We start from the raw sequence: 15,281 nt of genomic DNA, 5'->3' as shown, positions 1-15,281 counted from the left end.
GAAAGAAGGCAGATAAGTTGGAACAGAAACTCAAAAGCTGGTCGGACGGGTTTGTTGAGTGATACTCGACTTCCGAGGTAAAAAAGAAAAGAAAAAACACACACATGCACACTCCACACGCACGCGCACGCTCTTGTACCGCGTAATCATGGTGACGTCACTTGTAGTTTGAATTGGAGGGAAGTGACTAAGCAAAAATATTTTGTTTCTGTACTTATGTTGATTTGTAAGACTTCTGCATTTCCTTTGCCGACAATGTTTTACTTTTACTTGCGTCTTTTGAGAACAGATCTGTACTTTCTACTCCTTGATAAAATAGGCTCGTTCTTTTCCTCAACCTACATGGATAATGAAATAATATATCGAAAGAAAACATCACTCGAAAGAGAGGGAGAAAAATTGGCTGACTGATTCATGGGAATGTGAGTGTGAATGCTTGCAATCGCTTTGACAGTATGCGATTGACTGGCGACCAGTCCAGGGTCTTCCCGACTTCTCTTGCACAAAGTCAATTAGGACAGGCTCCAGCTCACCCACCTCCTCCCGAACAAAATTGGTTGGCTATGAAACACCGAAGTGAGTGCAGGAATGAGGAACTTCCACTAGATGGGGGCAAAGAGTCAAATGCTGCTCCTTAAAGGATGCTTGGTATCATCAAGACACTTTCTTGCCATCATCCAAATTTTTTAGGATTTTATTTATTTATATTTCACTCCACAGTTGCTCGTCATGAAAAAATAAAAGCTGAAACATCGCTAATATTTGATTGTCCATTATTCATTATAATTTTTCCCAAAAATTATATTGTAATTTTTTTTAAATCCATGGTCAATTTACTCAATCTGGATCAGAACAAACTTGAAATTTTTTTATCAGCTAATCAGCTAATATTCAATAGTTTTTTTTAGGTTTTTTTGGAAAATGTTTTGGCATTATTAAAAAAAATCAAAAATACATTAGTAAACACAGTCTGAATCAGGACCGGATTGAAATTTGGTCTGAAATGAAATAATCTTACATACGCGGCACATTTTGTTTATGTCAGTTTATGTTATATTTGAAATTAAACCACAGGGTTAGGGTTTCCAATGCGCTTTATCGATCAGGCTTATAAATGTATAAATAGTTGTATTTTTCCCCATTTTCTGATGTAAAATAGAAAATCAAATGACCATGAATATTTTATTTGAATAAAATCCCATCCGCAATGTAAATGCGACAAAAAAAAGTAGGAAACAAGTTTTCTTTTTAATTATGATATCAATGCATTTTCTATGTACAGGCACAGTAATAATAAAAATGCAGTCCCAGTAGCACAATTATTTCAACACATTTGGACCAAAAACTGAACATCTTCCCTCTTGTGTGATTGCTTGAGCACTTTTGGACCATCCGAACAAATACATTTGCAACTCAATAAATAATACAAAACATTTGTAATCCAGTGAAGACCATTTAAAACAAAAATAAAAAAACAAGCTCGTGTGCAAATTCCCGAGATGAGGGCGCACGAGAAATGAGTTTTCTTTGAAACGAAATACTGAAGAGCAAAAAAAAAAAGTTTTTTATGTAAACAAAAACATCAGATGAAATATTCAAGTAAAACAGGTTGCGGTGAAGTTCAAACCACTTAAAATGTACAAATTGTTTCAAAAATGGACTTAGGGAAACAAATCAGTCTAAAAAAAACTAACACAAACTGAAATACCTTACATAAACAAAATCATTTCTCGAAACGGGAGCAGTCCATTCAACGATGCACGACTTGACGCCAGCGGCTAATATTTATTCCATTTCTGTGAGAACAAATATAAAATTCAATCTGAGTCACTCGAATACATACACAATTCACAAAAAGTTAGGGATTCGGGGAAATTTCAAGATGAACCTAAAATGCACCACAACTTTTCAGCATGACCTTCGTTTGACCTTTTAAAAGCACGTCCGACCATTTAACTACTTTTTCTGGCGACAAAATTCACCACAGTTGTTTCGATCCGTGAATGGATCGTACATTTCAATGAAAATTGGGATTAAAATAATCGTGCTGTCCACATTTTGCCAAGATGACACCCAAAAATTTAAGACATTAAGTCCAGGATGAAACGGAGAACAGCGAGTTGTGCAAAAAGTACGGAAACATTTCACAATTGGACTCTCGTTACTTGAGAAAAGGTCAAATTAGGGCTGATCCCGAAATTTCACCCGAGAGCCCGATTTCGCTAACTTTCTGTGACGAGCGTAATTTGGCAACAGCAGGCGTGGCTGAAGAGCGCCGCCCTAGTGTGCAAACACTGCCAGTCATCAAAGCACGTGATTACGATTCCATGATTGTACTATTAGTTTACGTCTAACAGCCCACGCGTCACCATGGAGACCGTCCAAAGCTGCCCAATTTGCGCGCTCAGTCGGGCGAGCTCTCCGGATTCTCCCGCAGCACCCAAACGTTAGCGAGGTCCACGCGGTCTTCCACGGGGTCCGACACCTCGCCGTCCCCGTTCGCCGGTCCCTCGCCTTGCAGGGACAGCTCGGCCACGGAGGCGTCCAGGCGGACGCCGTCATCCTCGTCGCTCAGGATGTCCGTCTCCTTCACCTCCTCGGGGTCTTCGTACTCTTTGAGGTCAAACTGTTCTTCCACCCAGCGATCTGTGTCGCCCGCTTCCGATGACGATGACAGAAGCTGCTCCCGCCCCGGCTCCGTCCGCTCGTCTTGGGGCTCCGGAGGCAAGGTCAGGTCCCGCTCGGGCTCGCCGTCTGAGACGATGTCGGTGTCGATGGTGAAGCGGTTGCGCACGAGCTTCCGTCGACCGAGGGTCCTGGTCGGTGCCGATGCTGTTTAAATAACGAAAAGCCAATGAGAACATGAGCGCAGATCTCCTTCAGAGCCGAAACTTCTATTGGACCCATCAAAGGTTCAAGGTTTTTCCCTATGTTCAGTGTACAGTGCAGAATTTGGGATCTGGATTATTTCGCGCATTTTCAGAACTCGGGCGCGCAAAAAAAACAAAAACAAAAAAAAAACCATCTAATTTTGTCCTGTGTTTGATTTACATTGCTAAATGCACAATGTGGATCAGTTCCGGACTGAAAATGAGTCTCACCTAAACAATTCTGTGCATGCACGCACATTTTGCTCCATCCGTTTGTAAACTGATCATCATCTATTTTGAACTATTATGGACATTTGGAAAGTTTGATGATACGACCAAAAAAGCCCTTTGTTTTTTTTTTTTTATTAGACACAAGATTGGTAAAAAAAAAATAATTCCCCATGCACAGTTTGCATTGCAAAATTTTGGAATTATGAAAGCGAAAAAAAAATTAATACAACTTCAAGCAATAATATTTAGTAATATTTTTTCTCATATTAAATTTACACTGGTAAATGTGCAATCTGGATCAGTTCCCGATTGAAACCGGTTCTGGCATGAAAGCGCATGGCCCATAGTTCATAAAAACTACTCAAACTAAACAAACTTTAGCTTTATGCTTGATTCTTTCTTTTTTTTTTTGCTGGTATCTTGCATCACTGGCGCCATTGTATCGAGATGAAAAGTACTCTGAATGCAGAACGTCCAACCCATTTCCAAATAATTCATTTGAATTTCTTGGCGTTGCATCATCATTAACACGGCGGCGGGGTCACCTACCCGCTCGGTTGATGACGGGCCGAGCGCCTTTGAGGGCACACAGGCGCTTCCCTCCGAAGGGGACGTACTGCTGGCTGAGCGGCAAACTCTCCGTCTTGAGCAGCTGCCGTCGGTGCTTCTCTCGCAGGATGGAGTGCACCGTCTTCAGGAAGTCTTTTCTGCTCTCCGGGGAGCTGAGGAGGTGAAATGTAATCGACTACCTGTGACTTGAACTGAAAAACACTGACAAAAAAATCTTTTTGCACTTGCAAAAAAAAATCTCATTAATTTAGCATAAACTATGCGCAAGAAGGAAGAATCGAGTTGATGTCGTAAATAGCCGTAAAGAGAAGATTGCAAAACTGCCCAAGGACGAAGCAGCAACTTAAAGACCGAGTGGGAACAAAACCGCCATTATCAAATTTCTGGACGATTTTGTTGATCGAGTTGAGTTATTTCGCAAAACATAAAGACTAGCCTACTAGCTCACGTTCGCTCGATCCATCTCACGACGTTTAATTCTGATTTTTAAGCTCTTCCAAGTTACTTCCATGCAAGAGCGCAAAACCCAAAACAACTTTTTAGACATCAATAGTTAAGATGTTCGCTAAAAAGACGCTAGCTAGCATCCTTTGCTAACTGAGATGACACCAACTTCCATACTTGGCTAAGACAAAACGAGTTTGCTTAGCTAGCGACGCGCAACATTTGAAGTTTGTACTTTTTGAAGTATTAATTATGGCCGGCGGTCTGTCCCACTTTGAAGCAATTTACTGCACTTTTCGAAAGACGTCAGATATTCAAAGTGCTAAAAATCAGTTCTTTAGCCAATTTCTCAATTTCTCCTGTAGCAACCGCTTCCGCAAGTCGTGCAATCCGGAAGCACATGTGACGTCATTGTGCAAAGTTTTTTTTAAAGATAGTCACAAAAGCGGAGTGTGATCCTCACCTACAACACAGCTGGAAGGCCCTCTCCGGTCGGCCTTCTGACTCCGACTTTGTGTGAACGATCTCGCACACGGACGTGCCCTCGCCGTCTAAAGAGGAAACGAAACATCCATTCAGAATCACTCGGAAATGACTGTTGCAACCCCAACCATCCGTGCTCAGACTTCAAAACTATTGCCCCAATTCAAAAATCCCGGATGTAACCGTAAAAAAAGCCCAACCTGAAACTCAAATCCTCAAAATCGCCGAGGCAAACGATGAACTAACCTGCATTTGCCAACGGTCTCACTTGGAGCGCGTCGGTCGGAATCATGTGACGATAGCGGAAGGGGTCTTTTTCTTCGGAAGACATCGACACACGATGGGAGCTGCCCTACAAAACAAAAACAGGACAATTCAGTTCGGACTTGGACGTGAAAAGTCGTTTCTTTGCATCGCGTGGCAAGTCACCATTTTCTTTTTCTGTTTGGATCCATCCTTGCACACGAAGACGACCGCCGTTTTGAACACTAAAAACAAATGAAAAAATGTTGCAACATAACGTTCATCTTCCGAAAAGCACGTCAAAGGGCGTCCTACCAAAAGTGGCCATCTGGGGCTCTTTCTTCCACTTTCCTAAGCAAGCCGGTGGGTTGATCCAGGACACGCTGGAGTGGAGCAGCAGATCGCCCATGGACAAATCAGCAACCTGACGAGAAAGACCAAAGCGTGTTGCCGATTCAGCCGTGTACAAACAGTTTCAACAATGTACACATAAACTAAGAAATGGCTCACATTATTTTGAAATCAAAAACACGCAACAAAGACTCTCGTCACTTCATTTCCGCTAACGACCCGGGCTAAACTTAGCTGTTTCCTGACATCCAAAGCTCTTACAAGAATCCAGATGTATAAGTGTCGCATAACGAACACGAGGGACTTGAATTTCGAGTGCCCCAACTTAGGAGTCTTTAAAACTATGAAAGACGCAAGTGCAAAATGAAGACACTCGCAAGGAGGATGGAGGAGGCGCTAAGGACCGGCAAACGGGTCGAGTCCAGACTCCTTTCTGGTGTTCAGCGTACCTCCTTCTTGTCGCCACTCTGCTCGGTGATGAGCTGGTCAAACACGGCGCCAAACTCCTCGTGGATCTTCTGCATCTCGTTAATGTGGCTGGCCACTTTGTTCATGGCCTTCATGGCGACTGCGGACAAAAGCGCATCGTTGAGATTTTCTTAAAAAAAACAAACCGAGACGGAGCCAGCCGGCGTCGGTGGTTCTCACCATCGAGGTGGTAATGCTCCTCGCTGTCCGGGTCCGTGAGCGAGTAGAGCTCCCTGAGTAGCAGAGGGTACTTGAGGACCCTCTGGATGGGCTTGATCAGATACGACTCCAGCGTGGACGAATGCTGCTGCTTCGGGTTGCGCTCGTCCAAGAAGGCCTTGAAGTCGGGGTCGCTTTTGGCTGTGAAATCGGAAAAAGAATTGTTTTCTTCTTGCTTGGAACAGAAAATAATTGAGAAGCACGGCCCTAATCTCAAACTCCCGAAATGTAACCTATCCCTTCACACCAAAACCAAAACATCAAACCAGAAACCCAAGTGTGGGCAAACTACAGCCCGGGGGCCACATGCGGCCCCGTTAAACGTTTTAATCGGGCCCGCCAAACTTGAAAAAAATGAAATGAATAAACCTTGTTCGTGTTTTTTTATTTTATGAATACTGTGTTGTGTCAAAGACAGATATTTTGTTGGAATGCTTTTGTTCATTTTCATTTCAAATTAAATGTTTGGTTTTTTTCTCCGATAAGGTGAGGTTACCAAAACACTCCATCCAACACTCCAAAAAGTTTGCCCACCCCTGCCCTAACCTCAACTTTAAACATCCTAACCCAAATCCCCGAACCGCAGGTCAGCAAAACGTAACCAGCAGACAAGTACGCAGAGGTCAAACGCACAACCGCGAAGCTGACAACGGCGCGCGGCAGGCGGCAGACGGCAGACGGTCCCCGGGGCGATGAGCGCCTTCACCTTTCGAGCTACAAGGTGGAACGAGGAGTCGCTCACCCTTAACGAGGACCTTTGGGACTTTGGTGTGGCTGGCGCAGAAGGCGCTGTAGATCTTAAAGCGGTCAGCATAGTAGAGGAACGAACCTCCCAGGGAGAACAGGATTTTCTGTCGGCAGAGGACCAAGGAGACGTTAGAGGGAGCTGCACGTGTTAAACGCATCTTGAAAATAAAAATAAAAAATGTCTTCTTACTTTAAACTGGTCGACTCGCTCCAGCTTGTCCAGATCGGGAACCAGACGGGTTCCGTCCTCCAGAGTTTTGAGGAATTCCACCTGGAACTCGACCATTTCTGGGAGATTTCCAAAGAGGACATCCAGCTGGAGCCACAAAACGGAAGACAAGATGGGGTTAGACGCAGTAACTACGAATATAGAAACGACTTAGCTCAACTGAGGGGAGGAGCTTCATTTAGTCCGGCCTTAGCCATGTCTAATAGTAAAAAGTTGCTTTGATGCCATCTTGTGGCATCTATAGACACTAAAAAGCTTTTTTAAATTATTTACTCAATAGTTCACTGCAAATGCTAATGTTTTGTACTAAAAGCCCATAAAACACAATTCCCGAAACATGAACTCATTCACTACCAATGACGGCTATAGACGTCAATTACGGCTGAGGTGTTATCAGGGCACAACTTTCCCAACAATATGAGAATACATTTTTTTTAAGGATTTTATTGTATATGAGTTTTATCACGGCAATTTTAATTTACATTAATTTAAATAAATAAATAAATAATCCCATGTCAGCACCACAAAAACATTTTTCAAATACTACCGAATTTTGTCCAAAATCCCACTCAATTCTAAATAGTAACAGCATTTTTGTACAAAATGCTGGCGTGATAGTGGAGCCGTGCAGCAGATGGTGCACACAAGCAGCTCACAGTGTCCAAGTAGCACATGCAGGTGTAAAAACATCCCATCCTCCTCGCTTCTCTCATCGTCGGGCCCTCTTGTCCTCGCACAAAGCCGTCCATTCGGATATTATGTAACCCACTTCGGCTGGCCTCACGGCAGCAGCAGCGCCCACGAACGCGCTCGCATACGTGACACACACACACACAGTACATGACATACCTCATCTTGAGTGAGAAAGGTCTCTTTCTGCAGCGGGCTTAAATATCGCCCAATGAGGCAGTTGAGGTCCTGCAGAAGAGAAAGTTGTTTTCTATTAAATTGACGAAGAGATTGGTTGATTTATTGATTATTCATTGATCGTGGCATCTGTAGACACAAAATTAAGAAAACCCGCAGAATGTAAAGAGGTTGGAGATTTTGTTTTGCACGTGCAGGTGTGCACAAACGCAGTCAGACGGACATGCAGGTGTACCTAATGAAGTGTCTGGTCAGTGTTGCATAATATTTTTTTTATTACCGCGATTAAACTGTTTCGTTTGTATTGACAATTATTACACCGCAATGGCTCAATTATTTAAAAAAATTATTTAAAAAAAAATCTCGATAAAAATAACTCTGCTCAAGCACAATTATTGTAAATATTGTAGTATACATAATAATAATTATAATAAATAAGTATACACTATTATGCCCCCCAAAGAATTGTTTAAAATATTTTTATAATACATTAAAAATTATTAAATATTAAATGAATTCACAAGGGTGGCCCAAAATTGATATTGTTAAAACTATTAAATGTAAAACTATGAAATATCAATTGTTGTTGTAAAAAAAAAAAAAAAAAACAACGCAACAATATTAAATTGCTGCAAACAAAAAAGCACTACAATATCATTGTAAATAATAAAATAGTTTACTAATTATTAATCATAATTAGTACTTTTACTAATTATTAAAATACACATATCCAGGACAATAGCATATCAGGGTAGCGCAGTGTTAGTGCTGCTCAAGCTGGGACGAAAAAATTCGGCCTTATATAGACGTAACATTAAAAAGGTCCAAAAGTTCACCTTTGCAAAAAACCTACTCGACCAAACTTTGTAGAATTTCAAAGTTTTAGACGCAAATAATTTTTTTTTTTTTTTTTTTTTTAGCATAATCATTTGTTACATTGGCATTCATCACCGCGAGAATTGGCGCCTTGATTGAAGTCAGTGACGCAAAGTAACGTCACTGCATTTTCCCGAGGGAACATCCATCATGCACCATTAGATGAAACCAACACGGCCACTCAATCGAGCCCACTTAGACGGGCGGAACAGACAAAACAGGTCAGGCACTAAACATGACGATGGGGGTTGGGGAGGTGGTGCAGCCTCTCAGGACTCACAAATCCGTAAACGTAAACAAAAGAACGACGTTGGGGAACTGACTTTGACGTAGGTGCGCTCCGTCTCCACCAGCTCGCTGATGACCTTTCGCAGCTTGTCGGCGTCCGAGAGCTGCCGGAGCGCCGGCGGGAAAGGCGAGTCCGGGCTGGGTGAGGACGAGGACGCGCACTCGGGGGGATTCATGTCATGGAGGCTGCGGCAGAAGGCGGACACTTGCTCCGTATTCTGAATTGAGGGGGAAAAAAATAACATTGTAAAATGATCAGCAGCACACACGCCAACTTTGGCTCGGAATATATAAATATATATATATATGTGTGTGTGTCTACTTTGAGTTTGTCATAATCGCTTTTGTTTTCCTCCTACAGTTGCAGCAACGGCCCCAAGTGACTCATCTCGCTCCATCATCAAAATAATCCACATAACCTACAGGAGGGGGTGGAGGGGATGTTGCCGTGGAAACCATCCCTGATGTGCATTACACTGTAATTTCGGGGGTTCGAAAATAGACGAGCCCCTCCATCACCGGGTGACAACGCACAACGGCCGCTTGACTTCTTCCTGGAAGCTTCGGGAGTGTTTCGAGGGGGCGGTCCTGTCGCCGCTGGCCACCCCGCCCCCTTTGGGTTTCCTATTTGTGTTTCGAGCCATTGAGCGTGGGGTTATAAAGTTTTAGATTAAAATTCAAGACCTTGAATCAGTACTCATCCATCCCTAGTTGGGTTTGGTCCTGGTTCGGTTTTCACATTTGGTCTTTGAAGCGAGAATGACTCGCCAAGGAAAGTGTTTACGTGGCCATTAAATAAGAACAAGCTAAGCTGCCGTCGACACGTGCTGTCAGACGTACTAAAAGTCGGCACTTGGTTTGTGGCTTCTTCAGGTTAGAGTTTGGAATTTGCCTTTGAAACCGGGTGTTGAATAAATATCACAAAATAATTGCATTTATTGCCAGCCCAGTCAAAACTGATTTTTGACATCTATAGCCGTCAATGGCAGAGAATGAGTCAAGAAAATAATAAACATTTAACAAGCACACGTCAATGGAAGACCCAACGGCGCTGGTGATTCCCGTTTTACCAAACATTGCAGGAAGAATTTTTTTTAAAAAAAAGCTCACCAGATGAAGCATGTCAAAGAGCGAGTCGCACGAGCGCTTCCTGGGCTGACTCCACTTGAGAGACGACATGACCGCAAGCACGCCGACGCCACACTTTTTTTTCCTTTTAATCGAGGTCAACTTGGCACACGAGCGCCGCGCCACACGAGTCCATCTCGTCTCCGTTCGGGAGGAGAAAGCAAGGACGAGTGAGGAAGATGCTCGGCCGCCCACCTTTCGCTGCGCCGCGCTTCTGCCCTCCGCCGTCGTCCCGCAGCAAATGCGCCAATGCGAGGGAATCGAGTGAGGAAGGAAACGAGTCTCCTCCTCGGTTCGGGGGTGGGCGGCATGTGAATGCAGAGTTTCAGGAGTGGGAGGGGGCGGGGCTATGAGGGAGGGCTTCGAGCGGAGAGAAAGTGCAGGAAAAACTGGTACCGGAGGTTTTGGGCTGCATTCAAGACGACGTCCCGCAAGTAATTCATCAAAAAGCTCATCCCCAACTGGGGCTCTTGGCTTTCAAAAAAAAGAAGTGAAGCTTTCAAATGAGATTCAGACAAAAGGTTGGAGGTTCAAGCAAGGGTAAGAATTTGAAATGAGCCTTTTAAATTGGCATAGATGTCTCATGGGAATTTCAAGTCGGGTTGGGCTTTCAAACAGAAGGTCAAAACAGCATGACGGTTTCTAATTAGGATCTGAATCAAGGGTTAGGGTTTCAAATGATTGCTTTGTAGTCAGCGGGGTTGGCTCAAGAGATTCAAATGTGAGTTTCGAGCCGGGGTCAAAGTTTCAAATTAGAGTTTGGAACCAAAGTTATAAATCCAAATTAGGGTTCTGAGCCTGGGATAGGGTTTCAAATCAAAGTTAGGGTTTCAAATTAGTGGTCGAAGCCAAGGTTGGTACAGTTTCCAAATGGTTCAAGACCGAATTAGGGGTCCAAAGTATGGTTTGAAGAAATTCAAATTAGGGTTCTGAATATGGGATAAGGTTTCAAATCAAGGTTATGAGTTCTAGAAGATTGAAATTAAACTTTGGTCTCGAGCGTCGCTTCAAGTTTCAAACGAGGGTAAGGTTTAAAATGTCCTGCCAGTGTTCAGGTTTCAAGACTTGCATCCGTTTCCAAATTACGATGGTTTAGTATAAGGATTAGGGTTTCGAATTAAGGTTTGAAGATTGGTACAGTTTAGTTTTCAAGCAATCCTGGTTGAAAACAAAAATATTGCAGTATTGCAAAAAAAAAAAATAATAATTAGTGACCAGATGATGTACTGCCCGCTACTGTCGGAGACTTCACCCCCCCCCCCTCGCCTGTCCTCTGAAGACAAAATCTGAGTGTGGGTGAGAAAGCACCAAATGTTGCGTCCAGGCTGTCCGGGAGCGGGCGAGGTGCCACATCGCACTCGCTTAACGCGCCAGAACAAAAAAAAAAAAACGCGCCGTGTCCTCTTGGCCCGCATCGTGGCGGCAATGTTTTATAATCGCATCTCATGTGAAGAAAATTGTGACAAGCGAGCGAGCGTTGCTGCAGCATTCAAGCAAAATGCTTCACCTTGAGGCAAACAAGCAGTCAGAGCGCGTTAAGCGTCCAAGTGGCCAACACGTTGGGGAGTTTTCAACTCAGATTGTCAACAGAAAAACATTGAAAAGCCGCAATCGAAAAAGATTTCAATTTACAAACACCCCTGAATGGTCAGAAGCTTCGTACACGACCGAAATCCTTCCAAGAGAGCCGAAAAACAAAAAAACTTTTTTTTTCAACAGGCAAGTGGAGCCCAAGAGAATGAAAATCCCGCGAGATGCTGCCGGTGGGTTTTCTTACCTTACTGCGCTCGTCCAAGCGGCCGAAGATCTCCGAGTCGTCGTCCAAGCTGTCTCCCGAACTCTCCAGCAGCAGCCCGGCGCTTTCGTCCAGGATCTCCTCTGACATGCAAACACACATGCGCATTAAAAGGAAAATTTGGGTTTCAAACAAAGTTTAGGGCTTGAAATTTGGGTTGCAAGCCAAGCTCAAGGTTTCAAATCAAAGTAAGTTTTTTTTTTTAAATGGTTTCAAAGCAAGATTAGAGTTTCAAACAATGGTTAGGGTTTCAAATGAGTCTTTCCATGTCCACTTGCATTGGGGCCGGTTGTGTGCACGGACGGACGGGGGGCGGGTCACCTTGGCTCTGAGAGAAGATGTCCGTGTACGGGTCGTCGTCGGCGTCGGAGCGTCGCGGCGGCAGGAAGCAGAGCTGGCGGCGCTCCAGCGGCGGCAGCGCGCTAACGGTCAACGCCAGCGACGACAGCGAGAAGGCCGCCTTCATGTCGGAGAAGTCCAGGCTGTGGGCCTCCTTCCCGTTCAGCTCCAGGATCTCGTCGCCCGCGTTCAGACCTGACCGCGCGCACACAGAAGATTCGGGTTTGAAGCCTACGTGAGGGTTTCAAGTTAGGCTTTTCATTCCAATTAGGGTTTCAAACAAGAGGCGTTGATTTTTTTTAGTTTCAAATTTTGAAGACTACATTTGTTTTTCAAATCATGGTTCAAGTGTTCCAAATCAGAGCTCAAGGCCATTGTTAGGGTTTCAAGACTGTGATACGGTTTGAAGAAAAAGTTATGGTTTCAAACTTGGGTTAGGATTTCAAACTGGGGAGTGAAACCAGGATTAGCGTTCCAAACAAGAGATGCCTTCAAATTAGTTTGAAGCCAAAGGTAGGGTTTCAAGACGGGGGAAGGGTTGGAAATTCAGCTTTTAAATAAGGTTTATAGTTTTATATTTGGGTGGGAATCCAAAGTTAGCATTTCAAATGTAAAATTCTGGTTCAAAGACAAGGTCAGCATTTCAAATTAAGCTTTGGAAATTCAAATCCGTATTTAAAGCTGAGGATAGGTTTACAATCTTGCGATTATGGTTTCAAGATCACTTTCTCATGGAGTGACCTTTCAAAGTGCTCTCTTGTGCCTTTTGAAATAAACACGCTTGTCACAAACACAAACACACTCACTGGCGCTTTGCATGAAGTGCTTTCGAATGCGACAGACCTTTCGCAAAGGCGAGCCCGCCCGCCCTCACGTCGGTGATGTAAAGCTGCTGCACTCGGTCCTCCTCCACCACCGAGATGGAAAAACCTGGACGGCGACGACGAGGAGAGAGAGAGAGCGAGCGAGAGCGTTGGCTTACATAAAACACTCAAGCGGCAATGCCGTGCATGGAAAGCCAATGACTTCAGCACGCACCTGAAAGACTCGACAATGCACACCAATCAGCAAAAGTAGCGATTGAAAAATCGGTTCCGAATGCATCGGAATCAGAATTGGTCGGAAAATGTTGCAAATAGTATTAACAATATATGCAAATCAGACAAAATCCATTTGGAAAAGATGCAAATGAAATACAAGTGAACCCGTTTTGAATCATTCAGTGCCAGACATTTGAAAACTCCTCTCACCAGGAAAAAAAAAAATCTGCCTTTTTCCGTTCTTTTATAATGAGCAGTTGGGAAAAAAAATGTCAGTGGCGCTAAATGCCGGCATTTCTCCAAATGGACACACCGAAAATGTGTCATTAGCGCCATCTACTGGTGGAAGTGCATCAGTGACAAAATTGATCAAGTGTTGAAATCAAGAACATCAAAAGTTGGGAGTGATCTTAGCATTACGTATTTTTGTGAGCCGACTTATGAATTAATGATGTCTGCTAAAGGCAGAATTTTGCGACATTTTTATTTTTGTGAAAATGAAGCTTCAAATTTGCTTCATGAACCACTTTAGTTTTTTTTTTTAACTCCTCTCGATGGAATTCTCTGTTCAACTTGGACAGCGACTTGCCGTTTCTTATACACTCTTAATGAAACCAACAGTGCCATCTAGAGGACTGAAAAAAAATAAAAGTGGTTCATGAAGCCAATTTGAAGCTTCATTTTCCCAAGCAAACGCTTGAGCCAGAAAAAGAGCAACATTCGCTCGGTGAGATATTAAATCTGATATTGTTGATCGCAATACAGAATAATTTATTGTATTTGTTCAAACAATACATGAGAAAAAAAAAATAAGCATATATTAAAAACTCATTCGGCTCTAATGAGAAGGAGTTCCAAAGACATTTGAATGACGGTAAGAAAAATATGCAAATCGGTTGAGCGCAGTTTCCTACCGTAACCAATCATGCACGACTCGTCTCGGTCAAACTGGACCACTTTCGTTATCTTGGAGCAAAGTTCAATTTCTTTGAAAAGCTGTTTGGACAAAAGACAACACACAAGTTAGGACACCAAATGTCTGATGGCGATAGAATTTGTCAAGTTACAATCCCAAACCAGTTCTCGTTTCAAACAACTATTTAGGCTTTTAAGTCTTAGGTTTGGAAGCCGAGCTTGGAGTTAGCTGTCAACAACATCGTCGATGTTCGTCCAAGTGGTCACATACCAGGTCACACACGTCCTCTTCCGGTTTGGGGATGTAGAACTGCACTCGGTTGTCGATGTGGAACTTGAGTCGAAGGTAGTGCTTGGTGGGATCCAGCTGGTGGGCCTGGATGCGATCACATGACCAGTAACGTTCACCGCCACCCAAGATTAGGAAAAGGACGAAATATCATGGACACTAAAGTACTCGGCAGGAATTTTGCAAACAGCGACCAACCTTGCAAATGGTTTCCAGCACGCAAAGCGCCGACTCGCCCGGCTGGATGATGCTCAGCACCGGCCGGTCGTTAGGCAAACACACCCAGGACGGAGTGAGGTGGTCGGGCACCCAAATGTCGCTATCCGTGCTCGGCCGAGGAAGGCTCTTCCCGGGTGTTGTCTCCTCGCTCGGCTGCAACGGGGGAAGCAAAAGTCACATGACTTGACTTGATTCTGAACCAGGTGGCCCAAAAAAATTGTCCAAGACTCGATTCGGCGATGACTTGGTAGTTTGCTGCAAATACATTTTGCCGTTAAAAAAAAAGAAAAAGTTTCCTTACCTGGTGCTCCTTTGCTGACTCAGCGTATATTCCATCTACAGTTCCTTTCACAAGCTCGTCTCCGTCTGCAAAAACCTGCACAGGGCCAAAAAATAACAAATAAATGAGTGAGCATTAAGACGAAATCAAACCTCTGCATGTGGGCCGACACCAACCTGGTTGATGCTGGGGTGCGCTCTGGTCTTCTTCTTGGAGGCGGTGTCCAGACCCCAAAGGGACGAGAAGCGGCTCTTTCGCTTGCTGCACGAGCGCGACATGGCATGCGCCCGCCGCCTCACGCCGTTCTCTGTGCGAGCCGCCACCTGAGGTCCCACCGCAAAACAACAATCATCACGTCACCGCTTCAAATTTACCGGCTTGCATTCGCGT

At 43.9% G+C, this 15,281-nt stretch overlaps 2 protein-coding genes across 4 annotated transcripts in view; one reads left to right on the top strand and one right to left on the bottom strand.

Moving 5' to 3' along the window:
- LOC148333043 (transcription regulator protein BACH1-like) overlaps positions 1-9,926 on the top strand; it is a 51,860-nt gene extending 41,934 nt beyond the window's left edge. The window contains exon 8 of the transcript XR_015844218.1: positions 9,248-9,926. The gene's annotated coding sequence lies outside the window, so the exon portion shown is untranslated. The remainder of the gene's footprint in view (positions 1-9,247) is intronic.
- The window catches only part of LOC148333042 (rho guanine nucleotide exchange factor TIAM1-like), a 39,787-nt gene continuing 25,735 nt past the window's right edge, over positions 1,230-15,281 (bottom strand). For 2 of the 3 annotated variants that reach the window (XM_088300344.1, XM_088300345.1), the window contains exons 7-26: positions 15,068-15,214; positions 14,913-14,987; positions 14,591-14,764; positions 14,375-14,479; positions 14,103-14,184; positions 12,992-13,078; positions 12,131-12,343; positions 11,792-11,892; positions 8,922-9,104; positions 7,705-7,773; positions 6,817-6,942; positions 6,622-6,730; positions 5,841-6,020; positions 5,642-5,760; positions 5,157-5,265; positions 5,028-5,086; positions 4,845-4,950; positions 4,579-4,666; positions 3,651-3,823; positions 1,230-2,832 (exon numbers count right to left, since the gene is read on the bottom strand). In XM_088300344.1, the coding sequence (XP_088156470.1) occupies positions 2,405-2,832; positions 3,651-3,823; positions 4,579-4,666; positions 4,845-4,950; positions 5,028-5,086; positions 5,157-5,265; positions 5,642-5,760; positions 5,841-6,020; positions 6,622-6,730; positions 6,817-6,942; positions 7,705-7,773; positions 8,922-9,104; positions 11,792-11,892; positions 12,131-12,343; positions 12,992-13,078; positions 14,103-14,184; positions 14,375-14,479; positions 14,591-14,764; positions 14,913-14,987; positions 15,068-15,214 (2,733 nt within the window). In that variant the 3' untranslated portion in view covers positions 1,230-2,404. The remainder of the gene's footprint in view (positions 2,833-3,650; positions 3,824-4,578; positions 4,667-4,844; positions 4,951-5,027; positions 5,087-5,156; positions 5,266-5,641; positions 5,761-5,840; positions 6,021-6,621; positions 6,731-6,816; positions 6,943-7,704; positions 7,774-8,921; positions 9,105-11,791; positions 11,893-12,130; positions 12,344-12,991; positions 13,079-14,102; positions 14,185-14,374; positions 14,480-14,590; positions 14,765-14,912; positions 14,988-15,067; positions 15,215-15,281) is intronic. The other variant, XM_088300346.1, reaches the window with a different exon arrangement.

The sequence above is a fragment of the Idiotropiscis lumnitzeri genome, chromosome 7, assembly GCF_059441095.1.
Source record: "Idiotropiscis lumnitzeri isolate Australia: NSW breed Sydney's pygmy pipehorse chromosome 7, RoL_Ilum_1.0, whole genome shotgun sequence".
NCBI classification, from domain to species: Eukaryota; Metazoa; Chordata; class Actinopteri; order Syngnathiformes; family Syngnathidae; genus Idiotropiscis; species Idiotropiscis lumnitzeri.
Note: the sequence above shows the minus strand (reverse complement) of the source record. Positions and strands in the feature narration are given on the sequence as shown.